The sequence below is a fragment of the Diuraphis noxia genome, unplaced genomic scaffold (genome assembly GCF_037042655.1).
Source record: "Diuraphis noxia isolate RWA-SAM2 unplaced genomic scaffold, SU_Dnox_SAM2 contig0005, whole genome shotgun sequence".
Taxonomy (NCBI): domain Eukaryota; kingdom Metazoa; phylum Arthropoda; class Insecta; order Hemiptera; family Aphididae; genus Diuraphis; species Diuraphis noxia.
The window spans coordinates 36,456,924-36,481,406 of NW_028301715.1; the positions used below are offsets into that span (position 1 = coordinate 36,456,924).

The window sequence follows — 24,483 nt, forward strand, 5'->3', positions numbered from 1 at the left end:
GAGACATAAAACGGAATACAGTTCGGTTCACCCACTATATTTATATACATTATACGACGCATAAAGCAACATACCGGGTGATCCATTTAATGTAATAACCACTCATCATTTCAAAAATCACTAACGTTTTTGAAAATACTTTTTTGTAATGATTTAAGTGTTTTAAAAAGAACATTTTTTCAAACAAAGGTTTATAGGTATACATTTTACTGTTTTTATCGCTTTCAATAAAAAACTAAAAATGCTGATAACGATATTATAATATTATACACGCATTTTTGGTTCCTTTATCCGAAGCTGAATAATTTTCTGACGAGCATAATATTAATTATGCACCATATTAGAATATTATATAGTTTTGAAGTATGGACGTATAACCAGATCCTATGAAACTAATCAAAAACGTTTGTGAAATTTAAAAATAAATGAATAATACGTTTAGAGGATCGAGATATCACCCTCTGTAAATGTCACTCCTGTATACACATCGTGTATCGTAATAAAAACGACCAAACTACACTATGATATACTATGTATATCATCATTGTCTCGAGCTGAATTAATATCACCTCTAATCCTAATTTTTCCTAATTATTTAAAATTTAATTTAAAATAAATTAAATGTCATAATAAGTACCACAATCATGTATATTATATACTTATAGTGACGTAGCTAGTAGCATATATCTAGGGCAAAGTGAAGCAGTGTCCTCTCACAATAATATGTGTGACGGGTATATATTATATTTAAATTTATCAACATTAAAATATCATGTCAGCAAAGGCCATGAGGGGGCATTTTTTACTTTATGCGCCTAAGTCCTTTACCGTCTAACAATTCCACTACCTTTATATGTATATATATATATATATATATATATATATATATATACCACTATGGCGCTATCGATATAAACGTTTGTGAAATCTGCAGTTAAGAGGAATAAAAAATACGTCTGACTGTTTGAGGATTGCGATATCACACCTTCTGTAAGTGTCGCTTCGTCTCGTGTGTATATAGCGAATACGACCAAACTATACGACGCATACCTATACCTGCAGTCATCACTAGATCATCGTCAATTCGTTTACAGCCACGGTAACATAAATAGGATCGGAACAATTCGACGTGCACGGTGAGCGCGTATTATATACGCCCATAGGTTTATTTCATTGTATATTTTTCTTTTTTTACCCGTCGAGAATAAGTTGTTGAGTTTTTTTTTTTAGCCTGAAAACGATGACGGGCCGCAACCACAGTCGTAATTCGATACTGTATAGCTACAGAATTTATCGGTGTGCCGGAGATTTTTCATTCGGGCACAAAATGACTTGTCTTCTGGTTGGTGTCTACCACTGGCTCGGTGTCATCCATCACCCGGCGCTTTTCCACTGCACGTACGAGCTTTACGACTCGCTATACTTACGGAAGCTATCCCGTGGGATCTTATACACTATACGTATATCGTATTTTTCACACCCCGCGCCCGCGAGAAACGTTGAGACGCGCGCTGCCGGTCTTTTCCCTTCTTATTTATTGTGATCGAATGGAGGGAATGTCGAGGAAAAAAATCGTAATCACTCGCCTAAAAAATATCGCTCGTAATTAATATTATTGTGCACACTATACGTACTATTTTATATATCGTCGCGGTGATCCGGAAAAAAATCCATTAGGCAGTTGAAACGGCGCTGCGTATACAACACATTAATATGTATACCTAATAATATATACCTAATACTACACAGAGTGCTTTGCCATAAAAATAGGTCACTTTTATAATCCCGTGTGAATACAAACTTGTGTTTTTTAAATATCAATCCCCTTTTTTCTGTAAATTATTTAGTGGATAAATTTTTTGACAAATGTTGATGTTCCTTATTATTTAAAATTTGAACGATAAGCTTTCCAGATGTAAAAGTATTCATATACTAAGGATAAAATTCTTTAAATAATATGATTTTACAAAAATAAAATATATTTTTAATATTGGATGTAGTATTTATATTAGAATTTAGAATTCTACAAATTATTACAAATTATAAATGTTGTTTGATTTATATTAATCAATACGATTTTCAGAACACCATATCTTATAACTCCCACATTTTACAATTACATTAACATGGACTTTACACAAAGTTAAATAACTCTGAACTACGAATAGGAAGTTAAACATTTTCAGAAAAATTATCTGCTAAGTAATTAGCATTAGAAGTGGGGTTTCTCATTTGAAAAACAGAAGTTTATTAGTTTATATCTCTATAGGACACTGATTAAGTAGTACAAAAAGTTTCATAAATTAGAAAATGTGATCTCTAAATATAAATTAAAAATTACAAAATTTTGATTTTTAATAAAATTAAAAAAGGGGTAGCACTGAGCATGCTTAGTGATTCACATATACCCTGCATAATATACATTCAAGTTATACATTTCCACTATAACGATCATAGGAATTCGATAATGATTATAGTAAATTGTAAAAAAAAATGTTTACCGATGAATATTATATTAAAATGATTTCTAAAATTGTTATTAAATTACCTAATAATTTAAGCGATTCATATTATTGTTTGCGCACATGCCGATATATTTTAATAAACATTTTTAGATGTATTTTCGTCCACCCACGTGTATTATATATAAGGTATATATACTATTCAAATATTTGTTTTGAATTCGTATTTATTTTGTCTTTTTTCGATGCAAAATCCTAAGGAAAATATTATAATATGACAAATTTTAACCAACATAGTAGTATAATTTAGGGCATTCTGAATCTCCTCCCCCTTAAATTTTACATGTAAAAGCATAGGCTCCTCTGTATAGGCAATTCGTAGTACATGCTCCTCCCAAGCTCCTCCGAAACCGACAATAATTAAGCAATATAGGCAACCCGCAACATACATAAATTCATCACACGCCGCCAGATCCTACACGTGACCAACACATATTTTTCCCCTTCCCACATTACTTCCCCTTTTATTTCCCCTTATGAAATTTTTTTTAAATATAATATTCTGGTATACTATTATATTGATCCTTTGTGGTATTTTACGTATGAAAATATACACGATACCATATAGGAGACATTAGTCCACAATGACACCACCGCCACCACCGCCGCCACCACCATTGTTCGTTCATGCCACACACACACACACACACACACACACACACACACACACACACACACACACACACACACACACACACACACACACACACACACACACACACACACACACACACACACACACACACACACACACACACACACACACACACACACACACACACACACACACACACACACACACACACACACACACACACACACACACACACACACACACACACACACACACACACACACACACACACACAAATTCGCACATAGTTACAAGTACACACATTCCATTCTATCCATACCACCCTTTCTCACGCCTTTACCTCATTAACCGTCTACACACCTATAGAGACATGTCTGAGTATTGTCGATGATTACCAGACAAAAAGTAGTGCATTAAGTAAAACGAAGCCAGTCCGTGTATTACCGTCTATGTGTATTGTTGTGTTTTGTCGTCTGAGTTCTAAAGTGTTTTTAAGTGTATTCAAATATTTTACAAATATTATAAAAATTTAATTATTTATTTTTCTTAAGCAAGCGCCGTAGTTCATTTTTCCACCACTAGTTTGATATTAGCTCATGCGTCAATAATTCGCTTAGATAAAACTATTTCACACTGTTATTTAAAGTACAAGATATTTGTCTATAATTCATTACATATCTATTCGTTGAAGAGTCAAGTCGTGTATAGTATTCTTCATTCCTAATCATACCTAATCATGTTCTCGTGTAGTGTATGTGATAAAACATTTACATTGATTAAAAATCTACACAGACATGCCAAGTTGCATGATGTACCTAATAAAATTTCGTGCAGTATATGCTCAGAAATATTCACACGGAGAGATAACCTCATCAGACATAGGAAAGAAAAACATCGTAAGTATTTAACAATTTAATATATTTGTAAACAAGACGACTAAGTGTATCTTAGTAAAACTTAGTTTCATTACACTATCTAAATATAATATTATTTTAAATTATTTAACTATTAATATCATTTCTAGGCTCAAGCATTGTAATTCAACAAGAACCAACCATAACCAAGCGAGAAATTCAAGATTTTTTTAAACCAGCTGAACATATTTACGATTATAATGGTAAATATATCATTCATATGTTTATTCACCTCCTATGATATAACAATAATATAAATATATATAATAAAATAATATTATGAACACCCCTCATATATTTACTAGTACTATGTACAAAAGTAAGTATATATCTAAAATAATCTGATAATATTTCAAATAAACATATTTAAAGTTATAATTAGTTATTATATTATTACGAACGTAGGCATTTTAAACATCTTATTATTAATATTATTACACAAAAGAATAATGTATATTATTGCTATATCTGAGACCTCTATATCATTTTTGTTTTTGCTTTTGCATAATATATACACACTACATATACATGTATGTAATACTATTTAGTATTTGTAGATCTATCTCAATCGTGTGTTCCATATGATAAACATATCACTAAAAAAAATTTTTAATTCTTAATTTTTCTTCAGATATTTTTATTAAAAAACGTTTATATTTATAACAACAATTTATCTTTACACACATATTTCTATAATTTTTAGCATTATAATAGTAAATTATTTATTTTATTTCAGTTCCTTCGGCTTCAAATCGCAATGATCTTAAGCGTGTACATGCGGAAAATTCAAACGAAGCAGTAAATGCAAAAAAAACACGCATGACTATCGTTAAAACCCCCGGTTTTGTTAAGACTGGTTCATCGCTCTCTAATAAAATCATTTGGTATTATAAGAAAAATACAGATAATTTTAACAACTTCAGCGCATTTTTAGTATCATCAAAAAAAGACTTAATTCAATTACTTAAATCATCGTCGACAAATCACCCAATTAAATTCAACTTGAAACTCGAGGCAACGTTCAGTCGGCCAAACGTAGAGAATTCAGCAGAGAACCGTGCGTTTAAAACTTCAGCAAGAGAAATTTTTATGGATACGGATATCGACTCAATAGTAGAACAAGCGTTCGTAAAATTATTGGTCGAAGAGGATGTTTATACATCTAAAGGAAGTGGCTTTACTTTGGAAGCAATAGACGGCTTATTATTAGGACTATACAATTACACACCTATGGGGGGTTCGTCTTATATAACACTTCCAGAGGACGTTAAGATTAAAAAAGCTGTTATCAATCCACAAAACTCAGACCAACAGTGCTTCAAGTGGGCAATCCTAGCAAGATACGTTACGGGTAATAACAAAACTATTATAACTGAAAATTATACATCGCTCGAAGATAAATTTAATTTTTCTGGTTTATCATTCCCAACATCTGTGAGAGAAATAAAAACATTTGAAAATAATAACCTGAACACGTCTGTCAATGTATTTGGATTAAAAAAAGAAAAGAATAAAAAACATATTATTTTCCCACTTAAAGTTGTAGATGAAGAAAAAAAAGATCATTTCGATCTCTTACTAATTACCAACGGAGATAAAAGCCACTACACATATATATCAAATTTCTCACGACTAATACGCTCACAGAAAACTGCTCATCATGATAGTATCATTTTTTGCAAACGGTGCTTTACATCCTATGATAATCAACCTCGGAAAAATACGCTATGTGGACAAGCAGCACTTGATCAGCATAAATTGATATGCGGGTCGCATAAACCTATCCTACCTCAGATGCCTGAGCCCGGTTCAATGTTGGAGTTTAGTGCATGGAACAAAACACAACGCCACCCCATAGTTATATATGCTGACTTCGAAGCGCTTCTCGTTAAATGTAACGAGAAAAAAGGAAAAAATACAACTGTAATTCAAAATCACGAGCCTATGAGTTATGGTTTTTTCATAAAGGCAGATGATCACATACCGAAAGAACTGCTTGAAGAATTTGAAATACCAACATCGCCAGTTATATACCGCGGAAGTAATCAAAATAAAGAGGTAGCAAAACATTTTGTACAAAGTATTGTGGAAACAGCAGAAAAAATATACAAACTGCTCAAAACCAACACACCAATTATAATGACACCGGAACAGCGATGCATACATGAATTATGTAAAGCATGTAATTTATGTAAAAAGGAATTTTCCAAAGAAAACCATAAAGTAGCTGATCATTGCCATCTATCGGGAAAATTTAGACAAAGTTTATGTAATTCATGTAATCTCAAGCTTCAACAACCAAATTTTGTACCGGTTTTCTTTCACAATTTAACCAACTATGATGCACACTTTTTGGTAACTGAGCTTGGATATGATACAAACACAATTTCTGTAATACCAAACAGCGAGGAGAAATTTATTTCGTTTTCGAAATATATCAACAACTCCTTCACAATCCGCTTTATAGATACATTTAGATTTATGTCCTCCAGTTTATCAAATTTAGCCAACAATTTAATAACACCAGACTTGGAGAAGTTCAGAGAGACGAGAAAACATTTTCCAATCGAAGACATGCCACTCGTTACTCGTAAAGGTGTTTACCCTTATGAGTATACGGATGGCTGGAGCAAACTGAAGGAAACACATCTGCCGAAGAAAACAGATTTTTACAGTACATTAACAGAAGAACACATTAAGGATGAGGAATATAAATTTGCAAAGACTGTTTGGAACCATTTCAACTGTCATACGCTTGGAGAGTATTCAGATCTGTATCTTAAAATCGACATCATGCTGTTAGCTGATGTGTTCGAGAACTTCCGAGACCTTTGTTTGACAACTTATAGCCTGGACCCGGCGTTCTACTATACTTGTCCAGGCTTTTCTTTTGATGCGATGTTGAAACATACTTCAATGAAGCTCGAACTACTTCATGACTATGATATGTTGCTGATGATCGAAAAAGGTAATGATATAATATTTTATAATATAATGTTATTATTTAATAATATATGATTTATTTTAGGTATACGTGGTGGTCTCACGCAAGCAAGTATGAGATACGCCAAAGCGAACCACAAAAAGACTCCAGATTATGACCAGGCAAATCCAAAATCATGGTTGATATACCAAGACTGTAAGTTTTTTGTAATTTTAATTTATTCAGTTAAATATATTTTTCTTAATTTAAGGCAATAACTTATATGGATGGGCCATGTCACAATACATGCCATACGGTGGGTTCAAATGGGTTGAACCAACACTCGACAAACTGAACAATTTGACTGATACTTCACCCATAGGAAGGATATACGAGGTGGATATATCCTATCCGCGAGAATTACATGATAAACACAACGACTTGCCTTTTCTACCACAGAACGGTATACCTACTGGTTCAAAAGTGAAAAAACTAATGGCAACATTAGAGTCCAAGAAAAATTATATTGTTCACTACCGTAATCTACAGCAAGCTATTAAAAACGGCCTTAAAGTAGATAAAGTAAGCGTTTATTTTACAACAATTCTGCGATGAAGATATTTTTAACATTATAATATTTAAAGGTACATAGAGTCATTGAGTTTAATCAGTCGGAATGGTTGGCTGATTACATCAACCTGAACACTGAGTTACGCAAGAAGGCCACAAATGATTTCGAGAAAGATTTTTTTAAATTAATGAACAATGCAGTATTTGGTATGTTATTATAAATGATCATTTTTCATTTTTCATAACATTTTCTTATGATTTTCCAGGCAAGACGATGGAAAATGTACGCCAACGTATAAACATTAAGTTAGTATCCAGTGAAAAGTGTTTGCAGAAACTTATAAATAAGTCAACGTTTAAGCACTGTACAACTTATAACGAGAATCTAGCAGCTGTATCGCTAGAGAATAAGGAAATTAAATTTGATAAGCCAATATATATAGGTAACTATTACACACACACACACACACACACACACACAAATATTATATTTTAATGTTATTAATTCCAAATTAATTGATTATTTGTTTATTATAGGTTTTGCGGTACTTGAAATAAGTAAAACTCTTATGTATGAGTATCATTACGATGTCATGCAAAAACATTATGGTAAAAAAATAGAACTCATGTATACAGATACAGGTAAATATTTTAAAACCAACTTTATTTTCTTATACTGACTAACATTAAGTTTTTAGATTCACTGGTGTACCATATTATTACGGACGACTTTTACCAGGACTTGGCAAATAACGTCAATTTGCTAGAACGGATGGACACAGCAAATCTCCCGAAAGACCATCCGTGTTACATTGCCGAGAGGAAAAAGATCCCAGGTTTGTTTTCCGACGAGACGGATGGACTCGTTATGACAGAGTTTTGTGCGTTACGGGCAAAATCATACGCATATATTCTACAAGGCAAGGAGAAGATCAAAGCCAAGGGAATCCGTGGGCACGTGGTCAAGAATTACATGACATTCGATGACCATAAGAAGTGCCTGTTTGATGACAGTGATTTAGACGTTTACCATCAAAATGTCTCCATACGTTCATTCAAACACCAGCTCAAGACCATTAAATCCAACAAATTAACTTATAATAACTATGATGATAAGAGGATTATACTCGAAGACAATATACATACCTACGCTCATGGGCATTATAAATTTGTTTGTTAATTGTATTCATAAAAAATATGTATATATGCAGTTTATTTTATAGTAATAAAAGTCTTATATCTTATTTCAAATCTTGTTATTATTTATATTTCCTTTATACATTCATTTGTTTACATTTGAATCAACTTACATTGCAAAGATACATAATAGGGTAGAAATTTGAGAGTATGTCACAATGATATTTAATATACATATCATTAAATGTATACGTGTTTGATAAAATAATTAATAATAAAAATGAAACATGCCGAGTTTTTTTTTTTTCTTAGTACTAGTCGTTAATATAATTACTAATAATCACATACATATTTTATTAAATTCCATAATATAAATAGACATATTATATAAAAAATATATCATAATTTTGATAAAAGCAATAATAATTGACATACCTAGACAATGTTATCAAATTTGAATAAGTATGTTTTAAATTCATTGAAAACATCCTTATATAATACCCATATTGCTATTAAAAACATGCTCAAATAATTGTATTTTAGTAAATATATCGTAAATAACCTGATAATATTACAAGTATTTTTAAAAAACATACTTAAAGTACTCGAAAAGGTTAGTATTTTGAATTAGTATTAAAAATAATATGATACAACATATTAGATCTATTGAAAAAATATCAACATAATAGCCATATTGTTATTAAAATAATTATATTATCTTAAATAATCTGTTTTTATCACAAATATTTTAAATAGGTAAGCCTAATTAAAGTACTCGAAAACACAAGTATTTTGAGTACCTATGGTAAAATATTTAAGGAATATTTTTAATATTTTTTACTTTAACCATGGCATTTATTTGATCGACATGCAATTAGTTAAAGGAAATGTCTACCATAGTGTTCTAAGTGTTCAGGTGCAAGCTATTAGTATTTCGATTTAAATATATAGTGGCTATTAAGAGTATGCGACAACCTGGCGACACGGATGATTATTAGGCAGGTTGTATCTAATAGGAATTTATTTGATTGACGCATTGTTAGTTAATTAATATCGATACAGCGTTAAAATGATAATATTTATACCTAATTGCATATATTGTCTCCTAATGACAATACAGTGGCAGCCATTCGTACTTATAAATGTTTATTATGCAAAGAACTACATTTAGGTCAGACTGAGAAAATAAAATTTAAAAAATGAAAGTCCATGATTCATCATGACTACATCATCACACGGCGAAGATAAAGTTTTTACGTCTATATATTCTCCTACAAAACTACACTATGTTAGTGTAGGTTAGAATAGGTTAGACGTAAAAACTTTATCTTCGCCGTGTGATGATGTAGTCATGATGAATCATGGACTTTCATTTTTTAAATTTTATTTTCTCAGTCTGACCTAAATGTAGTTCTTTGCATAATAAACATTTATAAGTACGAATGGCTGCCACTGTATTGTCATTAGGAGACAATATATGCAATTAGGTATAAATATTATCATTTTAACGCTGTATCGATATTAATTAACTAACAATGCGTCAATCAAATAAATTCCTATTAGATACAACCTGCCTAATAATCATCCGTGTCGCCAGGTTGTCGCATACTCTTAATAGCCACTATATATTTAAATCGAAATACTAATAGCTTGCACCTGAACACTTAGAACACTATGGTAGACATTTCCTTTAACTAATTGCATGTCGATCAAATAAATGCCATGGTTAAAGTAAAAAATATTAAAAATATTCCTTAAATATTTTACCATAGGTACTCAAAATACTTGTGTTTTCGAGTACTTTAATTAGGCTTACCTATTTAAAATATTTGTGATAAAAACAGATTATTTAAGATAATATAATTATTTTAATAACAATATGGCTATTATGTTGATATTTTTTCAATAGATCTAATATGTTGTATCATATTATTTTTAATACTAATTCAAAATACTAACCTTTTCGAGTACTTTAAGTATGTTTTTTAAAAATACTTGTAATATTATCAGGTTATTTACGATATATTTACTAAAATACAATTATTTGAGCATGTTTTTAATAGCAATATGGGTATTATATAAGGATGTTTTCAATGAATTTAAAACATACTTATTCAAATTTGATAACATTGTCTAGGTATGTCAATTATTATTGCTTTTATCAAAATTATGATATATTTTTTATATAATATGTCTATTTATATTATGGAATTTAATAAAATATGTATGTGATTATTAGTAATTATATTAACGACTAGTACTAAGAAAAAAAAAAAACTCGGCATGTTTCATTTTTATTATTAATTATTTTATCAAACACGTATACATTTAATGATATGTATATTAAATATCATTGTGACATACTCTCAAATTTCTACCCTATTATGTATCTTTGCAATGTAAGTTGATTCAAATGTAAACAAATGAATGTATAAAGGAAATATAAATAATAACAAGATTTGAAATAAGATATAAGACTTTTATTACTATAAAATAAACTGCATATATACATATTTTTTATGAATACAATTAACAAACAAATTTATAATGCCCATGAGCGTAGGTATGTATATTGTCTTCGAGTATAATCCTCTTATCATCATAGTTATTATAAGTTAATTTGTTGGATTTAATGGTCTTGAGCTGGTGTTTGAATGAACGTATGGAGACATTTTGATGGTAAACGTCTAAATCACTGTCATCAAACAGGCACTTCTTATGGTCATCGAATGTCATGTAATTCTTGACCACGTGCCCACGGATTCCCTTGGCTTTGATCTTCTCCTTGCCTTGTAGAATATATGCGTATGATTTTGCCCGTAACGCACAAAACTCTGTCATAACGAGTCCATCCGTCTCGTCGGAAAACAAACCTGGGATCTTTTTCCTCTCGGCAATGTAACACGGATGGTCTTTCGGGAGATTTGCTGTGTCCATCCGTTCTAGCAAATTGACGTTATTTGCCAAGTCCTGGTAAAAGTCGTCCGTAATAATATGGTACACCAGTGAATCTAAAAACTTAATGTTAGTCAGTATAAGAAAATAAAGTTGGTTTTAAAATATTTACCTGTATCTGTATACATGAGTTCTATTTTTTTACCATAATGTTTTTGCATGACATCGTAATGATACTCATACATAAGAGTTTTACTTATTTCAAGTACCGCAAAACCTATAATAAACAAATAATCAATTAATTTGGAATTAATAACATTAAAATATAATATTTGTGTGTGTGTGTGTGTGTGTGTGTAATAGTTACCTATATATATTGGCTTATCAAATTTAATTTCCTTATTCTCTAGCGATACAGCTGCTAGATTCTCGTTATAAGTTGTACAGTGCTTAAACGTTGACTTATTTATAAGTTTCTGCAAACACTTTTCACTGGATACTAACTTAATGTTTATACGTTGGCGTACATTTTCCATCGTCTTGCCTGGAAAATCATAAGAAAATGTTATGAAAAATGAAAAATGATCATTTATAATAACATACCAAATACTGCATTGTTCATTAATTTAAAAAAATCTTTCTCGAAATCATTTGTGGCCTTCTTGCGTAACTCAGTGTTCAGGTTGATGTAATCAGCCAACCATTCCGACTGATTAAACTCAATGACTCTATGTACCTTTAAATATTATAATGTTAAAAATATCTTCATCGCAGAATTGTTGTAAAATAAACGCTTACTTTATCTACTTTAAGGCCGTTTTTAATAGCTTGCTGTAGATTACGGTAGTGAACAATATAATTTTTCTTGGACTCTAATGTTGCCATTAGTTTTTTCACTTTTGAACCAGTAGGTATACCGTTCTGTGGTAGAAAAGGCAAGTCGTTGTGTTTATCATGTAATTCTCGCGGATAGGATATATCCACCTCGTATATCCTTCCTATGGGTGAAGTATCAGTCAAATTGTTCAGTTTGTCGAGTGTTGGTTCAACCCATTTGAACCCACCGTATGGCATGTATTGTGACATGGCCCATCCATATAAGTTATTGCCTTAAATTAAGAAAAATATATTTAACTGAATAAATTAAAATTACAAAAAACTTACAGTCTTGGTATATCAACCATGATTTTGGATTTGCCTGGTCATAATCTGGAGTCTTTTTGTGGTTCGCTTTGGCGTATCTCATACTTGCTTGCGTGAGACCACCACGTATACCTAAAATAAATCATATATTATTAAATAATAACATTATATTATAAAATATTATATCATTACCTTTTTCGATCATCAGCAACATATCATAGTCATGAAGTAGTTCGAGCTTCATTGAAGTATGTTTCAACATCGCATCAAAAGAAAAGCCTGGACAAGTATAGTAGAACGCCGGGTCCAGGCTATAAGTTGTCAAACAAAGGTCTCGGAAGTTCTCGAACACATCAGCTAACAGCATGATGTCGATTTTAAGATACAGATCTGAATACTCTCCAAGCGTATGACAGTTGAAATGGTTCCAAACAGTCTTTGCAAATTTATATTCCTCATCCTTAATGTGTTCTTCTGTTAATGTACTGTAAAAATCTGTTTTCTTCGGCAGATGTGTTTCCTTCAGTTTGCTCCAGCCATCCGTATACTCATAAGGGTAAACACCTTTACGAGTAACGAGTGGCATGTCTTCGATTGGAAAATGTTTTCTCGTCTCTCTGAACTTCTCCAAGTCTGGTGTTATTAAATTGTTGGCTAAATTTGATAAACTGGAGGACATAAATCTAAATGTATCTATAAAGCGGATTGTGAAGGAGTTGTTGATATATTTCGAAAACGAAATAAATTTCTCCTCGCTGTTTGGTATTACAGAAATTGTGTTTGTATCATATCCAAGCTCAGTTACCAAAAAGTGTGCATCATAGTTGGTTAAATTGTGAAAGAAAACCGGTACAAAATTTGGTTGTTGAAGCTTGAGATTACATGAATTACATAAACTTTGTCTAAATTTTCCCGATAGATGGCAATGATCAGCTACTTTATGGTTTTCTTTGGAAAATTCCTTTTTACATAAATTACATGCTTTACATAATTCATGTATGCATCGCTGTTCCGGTGTCATTATAATTGGTGTGTTGGTTTTGAGCAGTTTGTATATTTTTTCTGCTGTTTCCACAATACTTTGTACAAAATGTTTTGCTACCTCTTTATTTTGATTACTTCCGCGGTATATAACTGGCGATGTTGGTATTTCAAATTCTTCAAGCAGTTCTTTCGGTATGTGATCATCTGCCTTTATGAAAAAACCATAACTCATAGGCTCGTGATTTTGAATTACAGTTGTATTTTTTCCTTTTTTCTCGTTACATTTAACGAGAAGCGCTTCGAAGTCAGCATATATAACTATGGGGTGGCGTTGTGTTTTGTTCCATGCACTAAACTCCAACATTGAACCGGGCTCAGGCATCTGAGGTAGGATAGGTTTATGCGACCCGCATATCAATTTATGCTGATCAAGTGCTGCTTGTCCACATAGCGTATTTTTCCGAGGTTGATTATCATAGGATGTAAAGCACCGTTTGCAAAAAATGATACTATCATGATGAGCAGTTTTCTGTGAGCGTATTAGTCGTGAGAAATTTGATATATATGTGTAGTGGCTTTTATCTCCGTTGGTAATTAGTAAGAGATCGAAATGATCTTTTTTTTCTTCATCTACAACTTTAAGTGGGAAAATAATATGTTTTTTATTCTTTTCTTTTTTTAATCCAAATACATTGACAGACGTGTTCAGGTTATTATTTTCAAATGTTTTTATTTCTCTCACAGATGTTGGGAATGATAAACCAGAAAAATTAAATTTATCTTCGAGCGATGTATAATTTTCAGTTATAATAGTTTTGTTATTACCCGTAACGTATCTTGCTAGGATTGCCCACTTGAAGCACTGTTGGTCTGAGTTTTGTGGATTGATAACAGCTTTTTTAATCTTAACGTCCTCTGGAAGTGTTATATAAGACGAACCCCCCATAGGTGTGTAATTGTATAGTCCTAATAATAAGCCGTCTATTGCTTCCAAAGTAAAGCCACTTCCTTTAGATGTATAAACATCCTCTTCGACCAATAATTTTACGAACGCTTGTTCTACTATTGAGTCGATATCCGTATCCATAAAAATTTCTCTTGCTGAAGTTTTAAACGCACGGTTCTCTGCTGAATTCTCTACGTTTGGCCGACTGAACGTTGCCTCGAGTTTCAAGTTGAATTTAATTGGGTGATTTGTCGACGATGATTTAAGTAATTGAATTAAGTCTTTTTTTGATGATACTAAAAATGCGCTGAAGTTGTTAAAATTATCTGTATTTTTCTTATAATACCAAATGATTTTATTAGAGAGCGATGAACCAGTCTTAACAAAACCGGGGGTTTTAACGATAGTCATGCGTGTTTTTTTTGCATTTACTGCTTCGTTTGAATTTTCCGCATGTACACGCTTAAGATCATTGCGATTTGAAGCCGAAGGAACTGAAATAAAATAAATAATTTACTATTATAATGCTAAAAATTATAGAAATATGTGTGTAAAGATAAATTGTTGTTATAAATATAAACGTTTTTTAATAAAAATATCTGAAGAAAAATTAAGAATTAAAAATTTTTTTTAGTGATATGTTTATCATATGGAACACACGATTGAGATAGATCTACAAATACTAAATAGTATTACATACATGTATATGTAGTGTGTATATATTATGCAAAAGCAAAAACAAAAATGATATAGAGGTCTCAGATATAGCAATAATATACATTATTCTTTTGTGTAATAATATTAATAATAAGATGTTTAAAATGCCTACGTTCGTAATAATATAATAACTAATTATAACTTTAAATATGTTTATTTGAAATATTATCAGATTATTTTAGATATATACTTACTTTTGTACATAGTACTAGTAAATATATGAGGGGTGTTCATAATATTATTTTATTATATATATTTATATTATTGTTATATCATAGGAGGTGAATAAACATATGAATGATATATTTACCATTATAATCGTAAATATGTTCAGCTGGTTTAAAAAAATCTTGAATTTCTCGCTTGGTTATGGTTGGTTCTTGTTGAATTACAATGCTTGAGCCTAGAAATGATATTAATAGTTAAATAATTTAAAATAATATTATATTTAGATAGTGTAATGAAACTAAGTTTTACTAAGATACACTTAGTCGTCTTGTTTACAAATATATTAAATTGTTAAATACTTACGATGTTTTTCTTTCCTATGTCTGATGAGGTTATCTCTCCGTGTGAATATTTCTGAGCATATACTGCACGAAATTTTATTAGGTACATCATGCAACTTGGCATGTCTGTGTAGATTTTTAATCAATGTAAATGTTTTATCACATACACTACACGAGAACATGATTAGGTATGATTAGGAATGAAGAATACTATACACGACTTGACTCTTCAACGAATAGATATGTAATGAATTATAGACAAATATCTTGTACTTTAAATAACAGTGTGAAATAGTTTTATCTAAGCGAATTATTGACGCATGAGCTAATATCAAACTAGTGGTGGAAAAATGAACTACGGCGCTTGCTTAAGAAAAATAAATAATTAAATTTTTATAATATTTGTAAAATATTTGAATACACTTAAAAACACTTTAGAACTCAGACGACAAAACACAACAATACACATAGACGGTAATACACGGACTGGCTTCGTTTTACTTAATGCACTACTTTTTGTCTGGTAATCATCGACAATACTCAGACATGTCTCTATAGGTGTGTAGACGGTTAATGAGGTAAAGGCGTGAGAAAGGGTGGTATGGATAGAATGGAATGTGTGTACTTGTAACTATGTGCGAATTTGTGTGTGTGTGTGTGTGTGTGTGTGTGTGTGTGTGTGTGTGTGTGTGTGTGTGTGTGTGTGTGTGTGTGTGTGTGTGTGTGTGTGTGTGTGTGTGTGTGTGTGTGTGTGTGTGTGTGTGTGTGTGTGTGTGTGTGTGTGTGTGTGTGTGTGTGTGTGTGTGTGTGTGTGTGTGTGTGTGTGTGTGTGTGTGTGTGTGTGTGTGTGTGTGTGTGTGTGTGTGTGTGTGTGTGTGTGTGTGTGTGTGTGTGTGTGTGTGTGTGTGTGTGTGTGTGTGTGTGTGTGTGTGTGGCATGAACGAACAATGGTGGTGGCGGCGGTGGTGGCGGTGGTGTCATTGTGGACTAATGTCTCCTATATGGTATCGTGTATATTTTCATACGTAAAATACCACAAAGGATCAATATAATAGTATACCAGAATATTATATTTAAAAAAAATTTCATAAGGGGAAATAAAAGGGGAAGTAATGTGGGAAGGGGAAAAATATGTGTTGGTCACGTGTAGGATCTGGCGGCGTGTGATGAATTTATGTATGTTGCGGGTTGCCTATATTGCTTAATTATTGTCGGTTTCGGAGGAGCTTGGGAGGAGCATGTACTACGAATTGCCTATACAGAGGAGCCTATGCTTTTACATGTAAAATTTAAGGGGGAGGAGATCCAGAATGCCCTAAATTATACTACTCAACATGATGTTTGTTTATCATTAAACTACAAGCGTATATATTTTATTAAAACAAACGTTTTTATCTTTAAGTGAGGCGATCGCTATGTTTCATTACTTTGTATTTATATAAAAACATGAAAAAATAATTTTGCTCCACAATTAATTATATTCGTATTACAACAAATAAAACAAAATTACATTTAAAAGTTAAATAGCGTATGTTATAATTACAATATAATGGAAAAAATCATGTATTTTAATGAACACGTCGTGTGTACAACTTTCGAAGTTTCTTTATCAACAGAAATAATTTATGGATGAGTTGCAATATGTATACGAACATATAAATTATGTTATCATATCATTCGTATTATTATCAGTTACAACACGTGATTATATGTTTTTGAATGAATTTATCGCAATCCTTTGATCTACATTAAATTCTAATATTTCACAGAACAAACAGCAAATGTCTATAACGAACTATTTGTATTGTTTATAAGCCAGCCATAGTATACCTACGTATGTCCTATATTATAACATATTATAGGTACATGTATTAATTCCACAAACAGTAGTAAAAAATTATACACTTGTAGCATAACATATGATGGCATTTCGATAAATGGAAAATATTAATAAATTAATTCTACACGATATCCGAGTTATAAACAAGCATTTTATATTTTTATTTTAACGAACACTTTTGATGGTCTAACCATCATTAGTCTCAACAGTTAATCCTGCCTCATATAATAATTATTATCCAATACGTTTTTTTTTTCAGTCATAAAATATCTTACAGTAAAATAATTAGTGTATCAATACGATGACTTTTTAAAAATGAATAACTGATCAGGGAATAATTTAGCATATTTGAGAGGACGTCCACGTGTTTTATAAATAACCCTAGTTTTAAAAGTAACCAATTGAAACGGATTATTTTGAACGAAAAATTTACCAATACTTGAAGTAATACAAAGACAATACACGGGGGACGCGCGTGTGACGTCCTATAACAAAAGTACAACATGACAAATTTTACGTTTAACTTGTCCTGTTATTTTTAAATTAGTGTGAATTTACTTATTTTAAAATAAATAAATATTAAATGTAATTTAACACTACACCATATTTATTAATACGTTTATATGATGGCGTTAAAACGGTTTGAAATTAAACCGGTTTAAATTCTTAAACTACATAGTGTATGCATTTTAACTTTTAAAACGGTTTATAGAATGTAAACCGTTTTAATGCCATCATATAAACGTAGAATATAAGACATAAATCTCGTCATCAGAAAAATCAACTGTCGTTGTAGAAAATAAAAATAATTTAAGTCTCAATGAGACTTGGTTACATTTAAAAAAATTATTATCAATATTTTTTATAAAAGTTATCAAGAAATTAAATTATTTTAATATTTATCTTTAATAACTAATGAGGGACAATGTGTTTAATTATTATTTTCAAGCTTCTTTATAGTAAATGTTATACATCGGTGTAGTGTAAATATTAACGCTTTTTTTTTTTATCCCACAATCACCAAGAACATCGATTTTTCTCACGGAAACCCTCCTTAATAGTAAAAAATTCAAGTACCTTTAATGCTCCGAGAGGTTATGATAAAAAAAAAACCCCCGAAACTTATCCACGAGAATAAAATTCTACCTATTATAGTCAACGAATTTTGTGAATCTCTTTAGAACCTCTATTGTCTTTTGGGCATATACCTGCACGATCTGCGCAGTAGTTGTATTATACAATATATTTTATTTTATTACCTAATATCATTATTAATGTAATTTGTAATATAATATACAATTGATTCGATCTGGTTCGTTTGCCTTGACAGCGAGTCAGCGAATAAGAGAACATGCGTATGTAGTGAACAGTAAAAGCCAAAAGGCGAAAGACCGCTTTGAGGGTGAAATATGGGTGTTCGGACTTGTGAGTCGGCGGTGGCGAGAAGTGTGGGTTCCGCTTGTTGCAGAAAGGGCTGCTGCAGAGCACTGAGGTCGATCGGTCCGGGCTCGCTGTGCTAGCGATATAATATTATTATTACTATTGTACAACAGTCGTCCCAGATAGCTATTCGTCGCCCCTCCGTTTATTATTATTATTGTTGATGTTGTTATCACAGTCCAGTCGCGATTCCCGTGACGTTTTTAAACTCCGTCTATTTGATCACCCCTCATCAACACCGCTGTCATCGTTAACTCCACCACAACCGCCCCCGTCATTAACGCGGCTACGGATTGTAGTATACGTTGCGCCATCTCTTTTAGATCTTTTATATCTCTTTTAGAATTTCGTGTTCGCTGGACGAAGGGAAAAAATAGGAACGAATTCTTACCGAAAAAAATATAGAGATGGTGCACGTTTACCGACGAGTATATTATAGTGAGTACGTGCTTATGCGTCATGGGACGTGGGCACATAAGCGGTTCATAAAATACCGAGAGAAAAATAAAATGTAATCCGATTACTCGAAGGGTAGTCTTTACTCTTTTATAACGTTATAATTTTTAATCAGTTCAGAAGCCGGCTAATTTTTCAGCCGTGATAAAAGTCTTCATTATCCTCGATTTTTGACCGAGCTTCGAGCATCAGAAATATAATAATATTATTATTAACGTGTGTACAAATGCAGTGTAGTTGTATGAATACTCGACGAGAGGTACATCGCAACTGTATAAATTGTGTTTTTTTTTTTTGTAATAAATATGTGATTTTGAAAAATGTTCAATAATATTATATTATATACCGTTATGGATGTAAATTCATTTGAGTGATAATATTATACTGAATCGGATAAGTACTATCACGAGCAGCGCACTAGCGTGTGATGTTTTGACTTTTACTAGGTCACAATTTGATATACTTTATATATCTCACATTAAAAATGCGTTTAATAGTTATTTTATATTTACTGTTTGGAAAGTCGACTGGACGGTTCACTTTGTACATCACGCTGGTCATTAAAAAATTTCTCATTTTAGCGTGCTCGAAACGGAGCGTAAGGTAGTAAAATTTTGAAACCTATATTAATATCATGTGACTGTCGCATTTTGTTTGCCCTAAACATCTATATTTGTATTAATTGGTAAACTATTACGAATACAGGGAGAAAGCTGCGCCATTCGTCTGTATGTAGGTTAATCGAAATAATTTCTCGTTAATATACCATATCGTAATACATATTATACATGCTAAATATATCATATTTTAAATGTTATGCCGTCGATTCCGAGAGACGCAGCACTAGTCAGAATAATCTAAGTATATAAATATCAAGTGCTATAATAATAATTATAATGCCTTTGTACGCTCAGATATTATGTAAAATTCTAAGAACAACTTGGTAATATTTCATAATAATTAATTTAGAATTATAAAAATGTTTTCTGTGTATCATAGTACATATATGTACAATAGTTAAACGTCCCGCAACAACTCCGCAATGCGCTACAGCTCACCTAACCCTAACCCAATCAGCATAATATACATATTGTGCACGGTCAATTATGTTTTAATATTATTTGGATTGGTGTATAAGAATGATAGGATTTTCACTGGCTACGATTTATGTACATGACAGTTTGGTAAAAAGTTGAAAAAAATTTAACTTAAAATGCTTATATCCATATACAGTGAAAACTCTCTATAACGAATCTGAAGGGACTATGTGATTTCTTTCGTTATTGAGAGGTTTCGTAATAGAGAGTAATTTATTAATAGGTTTTAAATCAAAGCAACCATTATAAGTTAGCTTAATGTTATTTATGTGATATAGAATTTTTCGTTGTAACGAGTTTTGTTATAAAGAGTTATTACTGTATATACATATTATATATTGTATATCAATATATCTATTTTAATTTTTTTATTGAAATGAATCTACAATCTATACATATTCTTTGTACAATATTATGAGTACCTAGGTTTGATAAGCGACAAACAAAAATAAATAACATGAATCGTATGATTGGAGAGGATACCGAATGGTAACACCCTATTAATTATTTAAAAATTCAAAATTGATTAATGTTAAAGAAAATACATTATATTATGTTTAATCAATTTTTAGTCCGAGTGACGGAACCCACGTGACCTACTAAATGTTAACAGCGATTTAGTTCAGTAAACCCATATGTATTATCCCTCTGTTATTTTTAATTCGACATCGTCTATTAGACAATTTTAAGGCTTAAAAATTAAACATGACGTACAATGTGGTGATCGTCAATGGTAAACGAGAAAAACGCATCTCGGTTTAACGAATCAATGGGACAAAGGGTATGAAGACAATATATTAAACTGCGTAGATACTAATGAAACGTGCTTCCTTATTGTGTGAAGCGTCTTTTACAGAAGTATTACTGTAGAAAGGAACTCCTCTACCGCAGCTGATAGCAAAATGACAATAGTTTATACTCTCAAAAGCTTCATGGCAGTCGACTATATAGTTTAATAACACATCTGTATAATTATATATAGACGTAGAGGCCAAATCTTTGGCCAAATATGAACTAATAAATTGGAAACTTTACCTTGTATACAAACTTCATCGAGGTAGTAGATAGGTAGCACGAGTTTGTGGGACGACAATAATGGTCAGTGCCCGGAACTAAAATATTTAGTAGGTATAATATTACACACGCGTGGACAGTAAAAGTAAATATAAAAAACTAATTTTCGATGTTTGAACTGTTCAGTAAAATCTACATAACACTGCAGGCGGCGGGTGGTTTCGATTTAACGGGAAATAAAATACCGAAAAGGTGACAGCAAATTATAAAGTTCGCAACAGCGTTTCGACAATTGTTTTTCCTTTATTGTCGTATTATTCTGAAAAAATAACCGAAGTGTGTGTATAAGTTCAAAAAAGTATTTTATTTTTAAGGTTAAAACTAACGCCGGACTGATAAATATTATATCCTACATAATATAGTATTAAACATCTTCGTATACAAACAAATGAATATAATTTGATATTTACCCTTTATACATTCGTTACAAAGCTTCAAAACTTGCAACTTTTAAACGACACCATGTTCTCATTCGTGTAATACTGGTATATTAAAATTCAAAGCTCAAAAATGCATTTCAAGCCTATCCAATACGCGTTTTATTAATAGTAAAGTTAATGCACGCATATCTGTAATATTGGGATTTTGTGGGGCCGTATATAAACTGTAATGCCTGCGTAAGTATAATATGATATTATTACTCAGTCACGATCAGTAATAACAATTCAATAATTATGCCTTATAGGTACCAAAAAAATCATTTAATAGATCCATCTGTGAATCTTTATGGTTCTATGATATTATAAATGTTATAACCTTAAATATTTTTGACGTACCAGTATACGAGAAACGCTGTTTTTAAATTCCCTTGAATTATTATTTTATTTAATTAAAACTTTATTAACAATCCAGACAAAAAGTTAAGACAATAAGCATATGTGATAACAGCGTATTTTTTTTTATATTTGGCTTAATGGGAATGAGTAGGGTACCCATTCAACAACAGCACCCTTTTATAAGTGTGTTTTTAGTAAGTTCTTTCATGTTTAGATTTGAATTGTTCCATTAGAATTTGAGAACGTCTCGCGGCCATTTCTGTTTGAATTTTCTCAGTAGATTGTTGAGTATAGAGAAAGATTACATACTCTCGATTTGGAGATTTTGAGAGGAGTATTTAAAGTGGATTTTTTGTAATTTCTGATTACCTACTAGTTTTTGGTTTCTAAGACATATAGACTGGACTGGGCTTGTATGGGTCTTATATGAGAAGGCTTTACTTGACCCCAAATTTGGATACCATAAGATCAATGTGGGGTTATGATTGATTTATATATTAAAACTGTATTTTAAATTTTTTTTACGTATGTCACAATAGTGAGTGGATAATATGTAGCAGTGTATTGAAATTGTATTCTCTTACTTTTGAGATTATTTGGCCCATGTAAAACTTTTCACTAGTTAAATTCCTAAAAAATTTGTTTAATTTAATTATTTTTAATTAGAATAGATTTATAGTTTGGCGTTCGTTTTTGCTAAGGTTGATATCTATTAGGACCAATTTACTTTCAGTTTGGAAAAAAGTATCACTCTGACAAAAAAAAAAAAAATATAAGTTTTAAGTTTTAAGTTTAATTTACCTTTAAAATAGCATGAGTATAACTAAATACGTGGTTACTGTAGGTACCAATCTATAATTTTAGTTATTTAAAATTATTACTTTTGGTCGATTGGATATTTAATATTATTTTTGAAGAATAAAGAGAATCATTTATTATAGACATTGTTTAGTACACACACACACACATATACACAAATATAAAACTCCTATAATCAATCTTACGTTAAAATGACGAGCATTGTACAGAGTATGAACTGATAAAAACCTGGAGTCATATTTATGATACCTATATGATTCGGCTAGTACAATGTCATAAATAATGTAAAAGCTCTCATGTCACATAGTCTTACCTCCGTTGCATCTATAGGGAGTCGTGGTAGGGCGTCAACTCTCCTTAATGTTTCGACCATTAGTGCGGCAGTGCGTCGGATTCATATTTTGTACTGTTACGTGTGCATTGTATTTAAATGAGCGAGTGCTAAGCATATTCGAAATCGTATAAACGCTCAATAATATTATTATTATTATTACAACTTTGTCAAATGTAATATTCGATTATATTAACGTATCGAAGTTGTCGAACTAGGTAGACAATATTATTACTATAATATAAATTAACTTTCAAAACTAAAAATGATCAAATAAAAACACGCTCAATATAATATTCGGTTTATATTAAAATAAAATTTTTATTTTTTTTTTATGGACCACAGTGATTGAGTGGCAGTAGGATGAAAGTAGGAAAATGACATGATAACATCAACATTATTTAGATATATTACTACATTAACGTAAATATCCAATGGTACATCGTTATTCGTTGACCTTACCTCATAAGTAATTTTTAAAAAAATTACATTTATATATATCAAAAACCTCATTCATATTATTACAATATTACAAACATTTAGAGAAAAAACTAACCAAATCGATTTAGCTATTCTCGGTTGATGCGGTTGTCAATAAACAACTTTTCATTCTATGATATAAAATATCCTTAATCCTAATTTAGGTTATAACCACAAACCACGGCTAAAATATTTGTGTTATAACCAATATTGTGATATAACGCTTATTTTCCTTTCAAATTATGATTTTTCAATACATCGTATCGGATTGTGTTGTTATATTGCTATATTGTCTTTAATCGGCTTAATCTCTTC

General features: G+C 31.2%; 3 protein-coding genes across 7 annotated transcripts in view; 2 read left to right on the forward strand and 1 right to left on the reverse strand.

Moving 5' to 3' along the window:
- LOC107172235 (protein Skeletor, isoforms B/C) overlaps positions 1–24,483 on the forward strand; it is a 104,714-nt gene that overhangs the window by 58,395 nt on the left and 21,836 nt on the right. The gene's annotated exons all lie outside the window — the stretch shown is intronic.
- Positions 3,375–8,775, forward strand: LOC149055249 (uncharacterized). 2 transcript variants are annotated; one of them, XM_089229384.1, is made up of 9 exons: positions 3,375–4,013; positions 4,142–4,234; positions 4,768–6,999; positions 7,060–7,170; positions 7,226–7,536; positions 7,599–7,731; positions 7,791–7,967; positions 8,062–8,166; positions 8,223–8,775. In XM_089229384.1, the coding sequence occupies exons 1-9, from the start codon at positions 3,854–3,856 to the stop codon at positions 8,702–8,704; spliced, it is 3,804 nt and encodes a 1,267-aa protein (XP_089085510.1). In that variant the 5' UTR covers positions 3,375–3,853; the 3' UTR covers positions 8,705–8,775. The 2 variants fall into 2 exon arrangements, with proteins under 2 accessions (XP_089085510.1, XP_089085511.1); XM_089229385.1 differs by having other exon boundaries at positions 8,216–8,426.
- LOC149055250 (uncharacterized) lies at positions 11,120–16,522 on the reverse strand. Of its 2 annotated transcripts, none has more exons than XM_089229381.1 (9): positions 15,878–16,522; positions 15,657–15,749; positions 12,892–15,123; positions 12,721–12,831; positions 12,355–12,665; positions 12,160–12,292; positions 11,924–12,100; positions 11,729–11,833; positions 11,120–11,672 (listed from the first exon to the last, which is right to left on the reverse strand). In XM_089229381.1, the coding sequence occupies exons 1-9, from the start codon at positions 16,035–16,037 to the stop codon at positions 11,191–11,193; spliced, it is 3,804 nt and encodes a 1,267-aa protein (XP_089085507.1). In that variant the 5' UTR covers positions 16,038–16,522; the 3' UTR covers positions 11,120–11,190. The 2 variants fall into 2 exon arrangements, with proteins under 2 accessions (XP_089085507.1, XP_089085508.1); XM_089229382.1 differs by having other exon boundaries at positions 11,469–11,679.